At 39.3% G+C, this 13,634-nt stretch overlaps 1 protein-coding gene across 5 annotated transcripts in view; it reads right to left on the bottom strand.

Moving 5' to 3' along the window:
- Positions 1-9,525, bottom strand: part of usp25 (ubiquitin specific peptidase 25) — a 36,243-nt gene extending 26,718 nt beyond the window's left edge. For 3 of the 5 annotated variants that reach the window (XM_012921976.4, XM_012921977.4, XM_012921978.4), the window contains exons 1-3: positions 9,286-9,524; positions 463-540; positions 34-178 (exon numbers count right to left, since the gene is read on the bottom strand). In XM_012921976.4, coding sequence (XP_012777430.2) covers positions 34-178; positions 463-540; positions 9,286-9,327 — 265 coding nt within the window. In that variant the 5' untranslated portion in view covers positions 9,328-9,524. Of the gene's footprint in view, positions 1-33; positions 179-462; positions 541-9,285 lie in introns of all 5 variants that reach the window. The other 2 variants (XM_076888900.1, XM_012921979.4) reach the window with 2 other exon arrangements.
- Positions 9,526-13,634: the final 4,109 nt, after the last annotated feature.

The following is a 13,634-nucleotide window of genomic DNA, read 5'->3' as shown; positions in this document are numbered from 1 at the left end:
TAACAGCACCAAAACTTGAACCAAGCTACTCACTCGTGTCTGCCTGGCTGCCCACGCTGATGTATCTGTCGCTGGCCACCTGGGATGTCTGGTAGTAAGTGGTCTCATCTTGTTGAGGAACCTTGGCATTCTTCTCTGTCAGAAAGGCCACGGCTTCACCCAGGTCTCCATTACTCACCTGCAGCAACAGCATGTTTAGGTTAATGTCTCCATGTAATTTAAAGAAAATTATTAGCTGCAGGGAAAGACTAGAGAACCTCAAAAATGCCTGCATTTAATACAAAGTAAAACTTTGCTCTGGGAGAAATGACTGCACAGTGTAACTTGTGTCAACAGTCCCATTAGAATAAACTGACTGAGTTTAAGACAGAAAACTCTCACATTTCCCACTGAAAAAATTTCTACTGTAAACACACAATATCCCTGACTTTTCCAGTTTTTAGCCTGTGTTTCAAAATGTACCTGCAGGGCCTGCTGAAGCAACTGTACATCTGTGGTGCCTGTGACCTCCCTCAACTGGTTCAGTAGTGTCTGCTGGTGCTGTTGAAGAAGAAAAATCATCAAGAGGGTGTTGATAACAGAGCCTGAAAATGATGGAAACTATATTTTACAGGTCCAACTTCTTCTTCTTCTTCTTCAAAACACAAAAACCCCGTCACTGGCTTTCCCCCCTTAACTGGGATGAAAAGCCAGCAACTCAGTTAAATCAATAAATAACTTACTCTTAACTCATAAGAATGTACAGAAGTGTATTGGCAGCTAGATGATTTACAAAAAGCACAGCATGTTAATCAATCCCATCTAAGGGTATATGGGAAGGCTCGATATTTAGTGGGAGTTGTTTAATCATTTAATGATTTTATCATAATGGTCTCCGGGAAATTGTAGTTGGCATCTTTCAGTGTCCCTGCCACTTCATGGATAAAATGATTAAGAAAAAAAAATAGGCAGATTAACAATAACAAAATTATTCATTAGCTGGATTCCTCGGGGGAGGGCACAGACAAACATTGCACTAGCTGTCCACACCGTTCCTCAGAGACTGATTCAAATTATCAGGAGTGTTTAACTACCTTGAGCGCTCCTATCGCTCACCTGGTTGAGCAGGTAACACATATGCAGGAAGCCTGCAGGAGCATGGTTTTGACTCTGTCCCTTACCATTCACTGTTTCACAGTCCCATGTACTCTCGACTACGCTGTCCAATAAAAGGTAAAAAAAAAAAAAAAAAAAGGCCAGCCCAATTAAAGAAAAAAGTGTTTAACTGAGCATTGATTAATCAATAACAACCACAGCCACACCAAAGTCACTTTTGCCTCACATTAAATGATCTTGAACAGTTCTCTTACATGATATTAGGCTAACAGCTGCAGTCAGGACACTATTTATGTAGACTGTATTATAGTAGTAATAATAATTACAAAATTAATAATACGCTGTCTGTCTATCTATAGATGGATAGTCTATTACAGACAGACAGATGCAATTCTTTAACTCAAATATAGTAACTTTTTAAAACTCAAAGTTCAAAAACGATTTTTAGTTATTTTCTGCTGGACCTTGCTGCAGCCCCCTAAACAAAAAAAACAACAACTTCCCACTATAAGTCTGCTTTCATTTGATTGGCTGCCTCTTGAAAACAACAACAGCAGGTGGTTGGAGCTTTGGCGTGTGCCTAAGACCACATCAGGCAAGGTTTCTGGATTGTGTTTGTTGCAGTAACAACACAGTGTGAAAGGCAGTGCACCTGTGGTAAATGAAATTATTAATATCATGTAAATTTTGTAACGATAAACAACTTGAACATCCGATACAGACGTCATAAGTCTTGACTGAGAGGTCTACAGACTGTAGCTTTCACAGGTGGAACAGGCGACTGACAAGAATATTCGTTTAAAGGGCTCTTTCATGATTTAGGACTCATTATTGTATGTTATTTACACACTATAAGCTAATTGCACAACAAACACCCATGGCAACGTTGTGCACCACCTATGCGAAAAACATTTCTAAACACTTTCAATGGTGTTGCTCCAGCTACGACACAAAAAGCAGTGAAAAAGAGTGATGTCTGGGAGCACGGCATATCACAAAGCAGCAGGTGTTCTGAGCTATGCTGTTGCACAGTAAACAAACCAGGACAACAACTCCAATTACCAAAAATACTGAATTCTTAATCTTAGATATCAGAGCTGGAAAGCTTGTTGATGCATCGTATACTAATACCATGTAGTTGTGTTTTTGTAACTGCAATACACTACAGGAAGCTATGGGGGCAGTATCACCTCTATCGTCTGCCAAGACTGCACTCAGTACTAACGAAGAAGGACATAGCCTGAGCAGCAAGACAGGAGGAGAGAGAATTTAAAAAATGTGAAAGCATTTAACAGAAAACTAAGAGCTAAATGCAGACTGTGCAAAGTGGAACTTTCCTAACATGACAGCACTACTGCAGTGCACGAGTGTATCAAACACCAGCACCATGGAGCTGTGACCTCGAATGTGAATGGGTCCATTTTAGTGTGTCGCGTTGATACTTTGTTTATGTTAATATTGTACAGTTGGAAACTTCCCCGGATGATGGTTGCTAAACGAACCCCATTTCAGTTTAGTTAGTTAATGAGTGAAATGCGATAGTAAACCATTAAACAGGAGTAGTTACGCTGTCTCTTTGTTTTTGTTTTTTCTCATATTAATGTTAGCGTTTATTCTGAATAATAAACCTCTTCCACCTAATGTTAGGTAGTTAATCTGAGGGTTGGACAACACCACCTAATTATATACATATAATCAAATACACTGTTTAACTGGCATTAAACACTACACCATCTGAAAAACACACTGGTCATGGTCTTTTCTGATTCTGTTTGGTTGTTTTACTAGTATTAAGCAAAAGCGTATAGATGAATTTGCCCTGTAAAGAGGCTCATGCACCTCTCAAATGGAAGTCATGACAGAAAGCATCTTTAGCAGGTTTTCAGCAGCTGGGAACATCATCTCAAAGATAAGAGCAAGCCTCACTCCAGAGCATGTCCACTGCAATCGTGAATTCATGCACTGACTCATCTGTAAGTTATGGAAACGTGTTATTTTAGACTGAGAAAAAATCTTTTTGATTTAATTTGAAGCTTTATTTGACCTTATGGACAGAAACCATTTTATTTTCCTATTTGCACTTTAAATACTTTTTGTTTAAATACCACTAACACTTTAATTTGCATTATCCTTACTAATTTCATTTGTATTCTGACACTTCTATTGAGTAATGTTAAAGATACATTCAAATTCATATGTTTCCTGAATGATTATTTTCATTTGCTGTGGGATGAGACAACAGGGTGATACTGACAGGTGGGCAGACCTGAGCAGGTGAGGTACTGGAGTCTAGAACAGGAGGTTTTTTGCCCACAGGAAGCAGAGATAAGAGTTCTTGAAATAATTGCTGACTAATTAACAAATTGAATCATCATCAGAATGCATGATGATCAAAAGTAGGGCTGTGCCATATCATGACATCCAAAATAACCCAAAAGTTTCAAAGTGTTAATCAGGTATTATATACTTCTACGTAAACATTTCCAAACACTACAAAGTCTACTTGTGTGCCTACATTTGCTCTGTCACTACTATTGTCTATAATGCTGCTGGTAACTTGTAGCAACAGATTCACACTTCAGATTAGGTAGTGTGTCATCAATGACTGCAGCTCCTTAGAAAAGGAGGATGGAAAACTCCCCTCACTTGGTTTCTAGTAATAAATGCTACTGCCTGAAGGCTGCAAACACCAATAAACTTAGGTTTGTTTTTTCCTGTGTCGTCATATAATTACCACAAATTTCACTGAAATGTCATGATAGAATTTTGAGACCAAGACAGCTCTAAGACTAAGGCTGTTCAGTAAAAAACCTCAGATTTGCACCAGCCATATCTTATTATCCTCAAGTAAGATACTCACTTCCTCCAGCTCTAAGGAGGTTTTTCTCTACAAGGCTGGAGGCTTAACTTCTGTTTCTGATGGATGTTATGTGATTTTCCCTGTGCTTCTGTCAACCCTCAAGAGTAAATGTTTTTGCAGAGTCAGTCAATGTAGAGAATGAAGGAAAGTTAACACCTTGCAGCAACAGAATATACAACAAGTCCAATTTGCCTGCAATAACCTTTCAAGTTTATAAAACGAGAATACGCAGCTGACAGGAATACACGCTTCCTATCAACCTTCTAGAGGAAGTGATACTCTGACTTTTGGCCTGTCACTACAGAGAACAACTAATCTTACTTAAGCTTAACAAGTACTAACATGCGAGGACCAATGTCTAAAATAAAACATGAGTCAGAAACTGCTCATATGCTTCCTCACACCCGCTTCAGTTGTCATAACATTTAAACAATATTTGTAAGTCCACAGTGAAAACAGCTTTTCTCTAAGGCTTCTGTTACAGCAGGCCTGTTGTGAATGGTAAGGCATGGTGAGTGGTAAAGAAAGCACTGATACAAAGGTAGTCGTAGTGCGGTGGCTCATGCACCTATCCTAATCTAATGAAAACAGAGCTTCTGAAAAGGTTGTCCCAGAGTGAAAACCTTAGGAAGCTCTCATTTCTGTGTTTACATATGGATAAGGAAAATGAAGCTCTTGTCTTGCATTCCTTAAAAACCTATGCACCTGTCTTTTTTTGACGTAAGAACTCTGTACCTTGTTTTTGTTGTTCCCGTTAGGCTTTTGACTGGCTGACATTTCACCACCTGTTGCTATGGCATAACCATGACATCCGGTTGTTCAGTCTGACGTCACTAGCCGTGTCTGGGTCTAAACTCCGCTGCAGGTCCATATATCAAACGATCACTATGGCATTACTAAGAGTTGAAAAACTGTCTAAAGTCTTTCATCTTTAATAAAATGATCAGCGTTCTGCTCTACCAGGTGTAACAATTGAGTTTAACATCCAGGCATCCATAAAAACGGAATTTATGACATTTAACGGAGTTAGAAGTTAGCAGGGAGTTAGCTCGCTAGCTTCTATCTAAATATAATATAGCATGTCCTGACTGCGGGGTTTTGGAAACAAATTAAAACGTACAGCTCTGCTGTCACTTCCAGCATAAATGAAGACAGAAAACTAAACAGCAGTGACGTTTGTAGGGTTACTGAAGTTGGGCTAGCTGGTATATAATGATGTGCTACGTGACCGCTAGCGACACAGCTATGTTAGCATAATATAAACAAGCTAACTTTTTTTCCACTCGATAAAAGTTAACGTGAGTGTTCTCGGTGGTCAGAAACAAATGTAATCGCATGGCAGGATGCTGTAAAAGGACCAAACTTCAGCCAGGAGAACAACTGAGATAATCCATCCACAATACGAGGTTAGTCATTCATATACTGCTGCATGGGCTGGGCTGTAGTTACATCCTAAGGTTTTAAAAACTGAGCTTAAATAAATGATTAGCGGTAATAAAAGCCGAGGGAGGTCAACAGGGATCACTGACTGTTTTAGGAGCTTTTTGAGATCAAATAGAAGAAAATACATAACATTAAACATGTTAACAACACAAAAGCCATATTAAACGCAGACTACTTTAGACCCGGAAGTAGGATTCGTCGCGTCATCACTGAACAACCGGATTGTTCCTTTGCATTTTCACATGGATGTAGATTCTTTTGAAAATGAAAGCAGAAAATCCTTGTTTAAAAACAAAAAGATACCTATGTACATGTGGAAGCAGCCCAGGACAAGAAATGTGAAGGAAGTTGCACCTGTGACAGATATGGGCCAAGACTACCACAAGAACAGTTGCTCAGACACGCACACACGTTTTAAAGCAGATTTTTTTTTGTTTTTTTTAGGGGGGGGGGACACAACCAAAAATGAAGAAAAGAAATTGTACAGACAGGATCAGAAGTCTTTTCAAATTTTCTCATCTTGCTATCTACAGGTCTCTGCATGAAAACCAGCACCACACCCTGAGTGTTGATGGAGCACAACTGACTACAGCGATATCCCAAAACACACTACTCTGCTTTCAAAACAAATCAGACCCAAACTACTTTATACATATACTCCAATCAGAATCAGCAGAAACCCTACATATTTATTAACACAAGACAAACAATCTATTACAGTTAGGGCTGCCACGATTAGTCGACTAGTCACGATTACGTCGACTATCAAAATCGTCGACGACTAATTTAATAGTCGACGCCTCGTTTGAAGCTTTGTAAGATCACAAAAGACGCAGGAATAAGTAGTAGGATTTAAGAGTGTAATAACGGACTGAAACAGAAGATGGTAGCACTGCACGTACAAGGATGCCAGCTGCCGTTAAACCCCGAAGAAGTAGCTCTGTCCCAGAATTCATAGCGCAGCCCAGCTCAGTTTCCAACTGTCACTGTCGCTACCCGAGCCGTAGCGGAAACCCGATCGGTACCCCGCATGCGCAAATCTTACGTCACTTCCTCTCTTTGCCAACATTGCGACATTCAATATATTTGAATGACACGGTTAGCGCCCAGTTAGCTCCTAGCATTTCTCAACAGCTCTGCCTCCTTTTCGACTACGGGGACATTTAAACAATGGATACCTCCGTATACAAACAAATTCACACTTTTCTCCTCAACAGAGAGCGTCCCCCAATTGAACAACAGCGCCGTAAAATAAGAAGAATGGCACCTAATTACAGAGTTAATAATACAGACTTTGTAATATGTCACGTGAAGATTCATCAGCCAGATGAAGTGTTTACTGACAATTGACAGTGATAGCGGACATCATCATCACTATTCCAATCAATCCTCTCCACACAGACAAGCATAAACACACTCGACTATCACTAAATCAAATTTAGCACACGTTTGTAATGACGCTAATTCAGTTTACAATAGGGTTCATTCACTCAGTCAGCAGGTGGCGGTATCCTCTTACACTGGGGAGTAAACTGCCATTAAACGGACAGAAGAAGAAAACCCCTGCACATGCGTGGTACGGATCGGGTAGACCCGATTTGTACGGTCCGACTTTGCACATGCGCAGTAAGGATCGGGGAGTCCTGATCCGTAACTTTCTTTTTGTTTTTTGTTTTTGTCTACATTATATTGAAATGTTTCATTATTGGAAACATTTTAAGAGATACTTATTATCCTTAACATCTTAACAGATACTCTGACCCGTAACTATCGTAAAACGCTTCGACCGGAAGTAGACACCTTTCGCGCATGCGGGGTACCGATCGGGTTTCCGGTACGGATCGGGTAGTGACACCAACAATGGCAGCAGCTAGTTAGTTTTAATATTACTCTTATTATTCTTTCTGGGTCACAAAATAAACGTTTAACATATTTTTAGGCGAGAATATAACTGTGTAAACCTCAAATATCTGCTCAGTTTATCAAGACACCACATATTTTCAAAAGCGCTCCGACGTTTTCGGAGACGTCTGTTACCCACTAGCTCGATAGCTAGCCGGGGGCAAGGCTCACTAGAGCCCGTGAGAACGGCAAATCGTCTTCTTCTTTTTTTCTTTTTTTTTTAGTAAGATACTCTACTCAGGTTAAACATAAATAAGTCACTTAGATAACTAAAAAATGTTATTGTTTGGCTTTTTTTTAGTATTTTATTTGTTCCTGAGTAAATCGGTTTGGCTGAGATTAAAGTTATAGTTTTTACACAGCTGAATAAACGTCAAGCAGACAGCTGATTATCAGAAGTGTGAGATGCTCGAGAATTTACTCCGGTGTCCTGTTATATTTTAGATAGCAAGGAGTTTATTAAACTTCATCGAAACAATCTGCAAATGTCATTAAAATTTAATAAAGTATCATCTTGTCTTTATTTTTAGTTAGCACATACCTTAAACACTTAAAGCTGTAAGCTAATGCTAGTTATATAAGAGCAGATGGATGCTGGTGCAATAAGCTGTACGTTTTACGTCCAATGGATGCATGATCTGATTAGTCGACCAATCGCAAAAATAATCGGTGACTAGTCGACTATCAAAAATCATTTGTGGCAGCCCTAATTACAGTACACATTCAACAGCTGTTGTTGTAGTATGATGTCAGCCACTAATAAGGTCAGGCTGCTCAATAACAGAAAAAAATTCAAGTGTGAGCCATTACAGAGGCTCAAGTATTTAGTTTGCCTAAGACCGTAACTTGTGTAATGAGCCCACCATATGCCTGATGGTGCTTACTCATGTTTTAAAGGCTGGGGAGCTGATTTATTTGAACACAGCAGGCCTGCGCTGCAGAGCTCCTGGACTGTATGAAGTGTAGTAAAGCATCGCTGCAATTACATAAGACTTTTGCAAAAATATGATTTCCTTTACTCTGGATCCGCGGAGCAAACATCTAACCTATGATTAAGCAACATCACTCAAGTGGTTACATAAGTAACCAGAGCTATGCGGTACTGGGCATGGTGGCCACGGACTAAATCGCATAACTAGGCGTCTAAGCAGCGGATCTTAATGCACTTTGGTAAAATGAGAGCGGTGTGATCAAATGTAACATAATAATCTGCCTTCCCGGTTATGAACTGTCACACGCCTGGCTTGCAATCCGAACACTCAATCCCTGCCAAGCATCGTTGCTCGGGTGGGTTTCCACCTTCGCCGTTGGACATGCTTTGTAAACAAAGGTATCAGATATGTGATGAGTAACATAGGAAACATTTGCTCACACAAACAAAGAGTAAGCACTTGATCAAACTAAACATTAATTTATTTGGTGGTGAGGGGGGGGGGGGGGGGGGGGGTAGTTTATCAGAAGACTTCAGCTAAAACCGTCAGAGAAATCAAAGATTTACTTACTATGAAGACGTCGACAAGCTAACGTTAAATCTGTCACTGTCACTTAGCCTTGTTTATTTTAAGTGACGAATAGCCCATATTGCTGACGTTACCATGCAGAGCATCATGTTATAATATAGGAATAGCTAGCTTCTGTTAAACGTAACCCAGCGTAAAGGACGATGTTGGGGTTTCAGGTAACTTTACGTGGTACCGTTAGCTATCGCTAACGGCTACATTAGCACGTACACTGGCTAGCAAAATATTGAATAAAGCACTGACCCAGGGTAACGTAAGGCCCAGCTTACATGCAGTTATGTGGGATTTACAAACGGTTCTTCACAAAAGGGTCACGCACGACGTCTTTAAACAACAATTCAAGGTACACCCTACCAACCAAGGAACTAATTCACCCACCCTCTGCGTTCTTTGAGCTCCTAAACTATGTAGGAATACAGTTAAGCTAAAGTTAGCTAGCCACCAAGTTATCATATGGCAGCTTACCTTCTGAGAATGCTGCTGGAGGACATTCTGCTCCACGGTCATGGCCGGTTCAGTGGGAAATTTTGTTAAATTCAAACCAGGAGTAGCAAAATGCACGATATACCGTTCACCAAAGCGATATAAAAAGGAGATGCTACGATGTCCCCTCCTTAATCAGCGACATTACGGACGCCATGGCAGAGTGACTAGCGCAAGTCGTCAGTAGGCATGAAAACATTGCTCTTCGCTGCCTGTGAGCTGGGATCGATTACTCAGGTCTGTTGAACTGCGTTACCATCATGAACGGGACTTTTGGGGGAAATTAATGCAAACTACAATTATAGCCAGAAATTTTGCGATTCATTTGAACCACATTGTTATTGCTTAGCTTCAGCACATTTCTTAATGCACCAAATCGCCAAGGAATTCTTGATATTTTGTTTGTGTTTTAGTGTACTTGAAAACAGAATTTTTCAAGGAATATTATATATATATATATATATATATATATATATATATATATATATATATATATATATATATATATATAATTAAAATGATTTTAAAACAATCGCTTTTGTCGCTTTGTAAGGTAAGGTTACAACTGGTCTTCTAATCGGAGGGTCGGGTGTTCGATCCCTGCTTCTTTGGCCAAGATACTGAACCCCAAGTTGCCCCGATGCATCATTATGTCTACGAATCTTAGACAAAGTGCCCAGGTAGAGTAGAAAAGTGCTAGATGAGCATCAGTCCTTACACGAAAATGTGACATTATAATGATAGACAAGTTCCAAAACTATGCCTTTAAGTAAGGCATACCTCCTTCAACTTACATTCACAGTTTGTACAGTGACCCATCCAATTTCCCATTATAAAGTCAGGTAGCAGAAAAACATACAGTCACTGTTATAATCCTTGGGTGTGAAATACACACACCAGACTGTTAAAGTGTTTGTGTTGGACATGCTCTGACTTCATAGTTTTCATGTGATCCACAAGACTTTTTCTCTTAACCATTGTGTGTGCCACATTCTGGGCAGCTGCCTTTTTCTTTTTCCTCCAAGGAGTTTATGTTTTTGGTACTGTTTGCATGCGTGTCATTCTGTCTGTAAACTCGAAAAGTTTTGAATGAATTCTGATAACTCTTTGGAGGGGTGTAGAGTGGGGTCGTGTTAACAATCTATTAAAATTTGGCTGACATCCACTGAGGTCTTCAAGGTCAACTTAATGATTTATCAGTCACAAACAGACAAAAAGCCTTATAATTTGGAACCTTTTTTCTTATAAGCTTGGTGTATTGTCAACCTATAAGTACAAAGACTTAAAATCTGACCTCTGACATTTTCTTCAAGGTCAATAGATTGACCCGAAGCTCAGAGTGCTAATAATCCTATACACAGCTATTTAAAAACTATGTTTCTTCCTGTCATTGTTTGCATTGAAAACATATAGGCATATAGGGAACTATATATGAAAATTCTAAATATCACGTTACTTTGAACCTCTGGCCTCTTCTTTGTGGTTAAATAGGGTCAAATTTGGATAAAATGTCTGTTATCTCTCAAACTTTGCTTAAAATTCTGCTGCCTATTGGCAACATTTAGGAAATGATACTGGTATACGGTGAGTTTAAATATCACATTATAGTTTGAATCTGAACATTTGACCTCTGATCACACTTTTATGTTTCACATCTGCCGGTTGTGTTAAAGTATATTAAAATGGATCTTTAGTAGGTGACAAATGACAAAGGCATGCAATTTGTTTTTACTGCACTAAAAACTTCTTAAACTGCATTTTAAAAACATAGAAAATAAACTCAATATATAGAAAATTTATAATATTATTTCATTAAAAGTAAATATTGCCTAGACTGAGCTACCTCAGCAGTGGTTTGCTCTATCTGAGTCGTGTTTTTGTTGTTTTTTGTGATGTATTAGTATCAGATTCACTTTAATTCTCATATATTGAGAACTGCCTTTCCCTTTAGTATGCCTCCATGCTCGGTGCCCAGTGTTCACCTTCTACTCCTGATCCTTACCTCCTGTAAGATGAGAGGAATCATTTGGCCTCAAGGAGGTGCTACTTTACAATTATATAACAGTCAAATTTCCACACCCGGGGTTTTCACTCGGGGTTCTGGAGCAAAAAATGCCATCCCCTTCCATGAAAGGATGATAAGGATAGAAAAGGCTGCTTGTCAGGCTAAAGATGACTGACAACATTCCTGGTTTGTTCATTTATTAGGGGCAGTTATGATCATTTTCTCCTATCACAGCAACATTTCAAAGCTCATGACATCTGTTACCTTTATGGTATTTCATAGTTTGTGAACGCCAGCGTGGGGGTCTTGCAAGTGTAAGGCACTGAATTCAGCTGTCCACATTCTGTCCTAATTATTCAGACCGAGATAATAACACCAACATCCAAACACTGGGCTTTCAGGTCTGTCAGCTGTTATTAATTCAGTGCAAGATGGAAGAGAACAGTCCTCTCACACAGAACTGGGTCATCCTTTAGATGTTCAGGAATAGCATTGTTGTAATAGTTATAACTGTAGCTGTCAGCATGCTTTGTTAACATGAACTGTGTCATCTAACTAGTACATATAAATATTAATGGGAAACATCAGAACTTTATGATGGCACTGGAAGAAGGATCTGGCAACAGAACTGAGGATGTAAACAGGATTTGATCAGTGTACATTTTGTAGTTTCATTATAACAATAACTGCGATTTAGCTCAAACTGAGTTTGAATTTAATTCATATCCATAAACATATAGTAATATAAATATATAACAGTATTAATACATTATTTTGTCATAGCAACAAATCAAGGTTGTGCTGTTACCCCATGCTATTCAGCTTTTCTCCCAGCAGATGGCAACATCCTCCTTTGGAGCACCAGCTTGCATAATCACAGCCCCACACAGCAGCAGCAGAAATGTGGAAAAAGGAATGAAACATGAAAATGATTCCACTTGCCAAATCAAGTAGCATTATAAATCACAGAGTCTGTTTTCATTTTTCAGCACGGTGCCTTAATCAATATTTTATACTTCTATGTGCAGTGTGCTGAAATATTCACTGACCACCACAGAGTGTGTGAAGGTTACCTTAAACACCCAGGGCAGCCTCTTAAAACAGCCTTCTTGTCTGAGCAGACACATCACACAGTTTGACCTCAAGGCAAAAAGTAGAGCTATCAGTCAGAGAATCGGGGAAGCTGTCAGGAAACCAATCAGAAAATAAGTTGATGAATCAATTGGCAAAGTCAAACAGAAGCCGCTGCAGTCTGAATAGATCCTTGGCTGACAAGCTGATGTCTGCTTGTTTGTTGAAGATCAAAACAGATCCCGAAAGTGAGCCCGAGGGCTGTATGATAATAGCTCCACTCGCACCAGGACATTGAAAATCCTCCTTCTCGCTCTGCCCGATACAGTAATCCAACAACAACGCATGTACATTACAACTGTCCTTTAACACAAGGATGTAGCATTCATGTTAGTTCATGGGGCCCATATGGTCTAATCTGAACTTCAACAAACATTTTATAATAACGTATTTAAAGTTTGATCCAAACTACATGCAATATTTTCACTCCTGTGTAGTGATGCCAGTGCTACCAGCCTAAGAACAGCCGAGCATTTAATTGACAATTTGGCTCTATAAATGACTCCACTGTAACTGCCACACTTTGCAGACACGTCCATCGCATTAATGACTTCATAAAGGAGTAAAATGTTGATACTTTCTTGCATCTTGTCACAGAGATACAACTGGATTTACTTATTGAAGCCATTTAAATATATTTAAATTTCTAATATATGTGAAAATGCAACAACATGATGAGCCCGTGCTCCAGGACATAGACCTGCCTTTTAGACCTGCCACACCAATATGTGGGATAAAGGTTTACCCCGCATACTGAATAAAACAGTTACACGTTATTGTATTGTAGAATTCAGTTAATCCACGAACGCACCGATGAGATTTCACAGTCAGTTTTGCTTCTTTATTTTAGCAAATTTTCTGGCTATACCAGCTCCGTGGAACCTGAAAGATAATAAAAAAATAAGCAGAACTAGAAAATTAATGCTTAAAAATGTTTTGAGATGTGCCCATTTCCCCCCAGGATCTCCCTCTTTAAGCAAACGAACCAACTATGGTGCTTCATGTGTGGCTAAAATAAGACCCTTTGCAAACAGACCAGGTTGGGTTGGCTTCAAGCAGACTTTCTGTATACACATTATATTGCAACAATGTTTTGGAAACAAAATGTTGAAATACCTGTATGGTTATGGGCCATGTGCTGCTCTTGAGTCTGCTTTTGTACCTGCCAGGTTTTCTTCAGTTTTTTTTCCTCAGG

The sequence above is a fragment of the Maylandia zebra genome, linkage group LG10 (assembly GCF_041146795.1).
Source record: "Maylandia zebra isolate NMK-2024a linkage group LG10, Mzebra_GT3a, whole genome shotgun sequence".
Classification (NCBI taxonomy): domain Eukaryota; kingdom Metazoa; phylum Chordata; class Actinopteri; order Cichliformes; family Cichlidae; genus Maylandia; species Maylandia zebra.
Note: the sequence above shows the minus strand (reverse complement) of the source record. Positions and strands in the feature narration are given on the sequence as shown.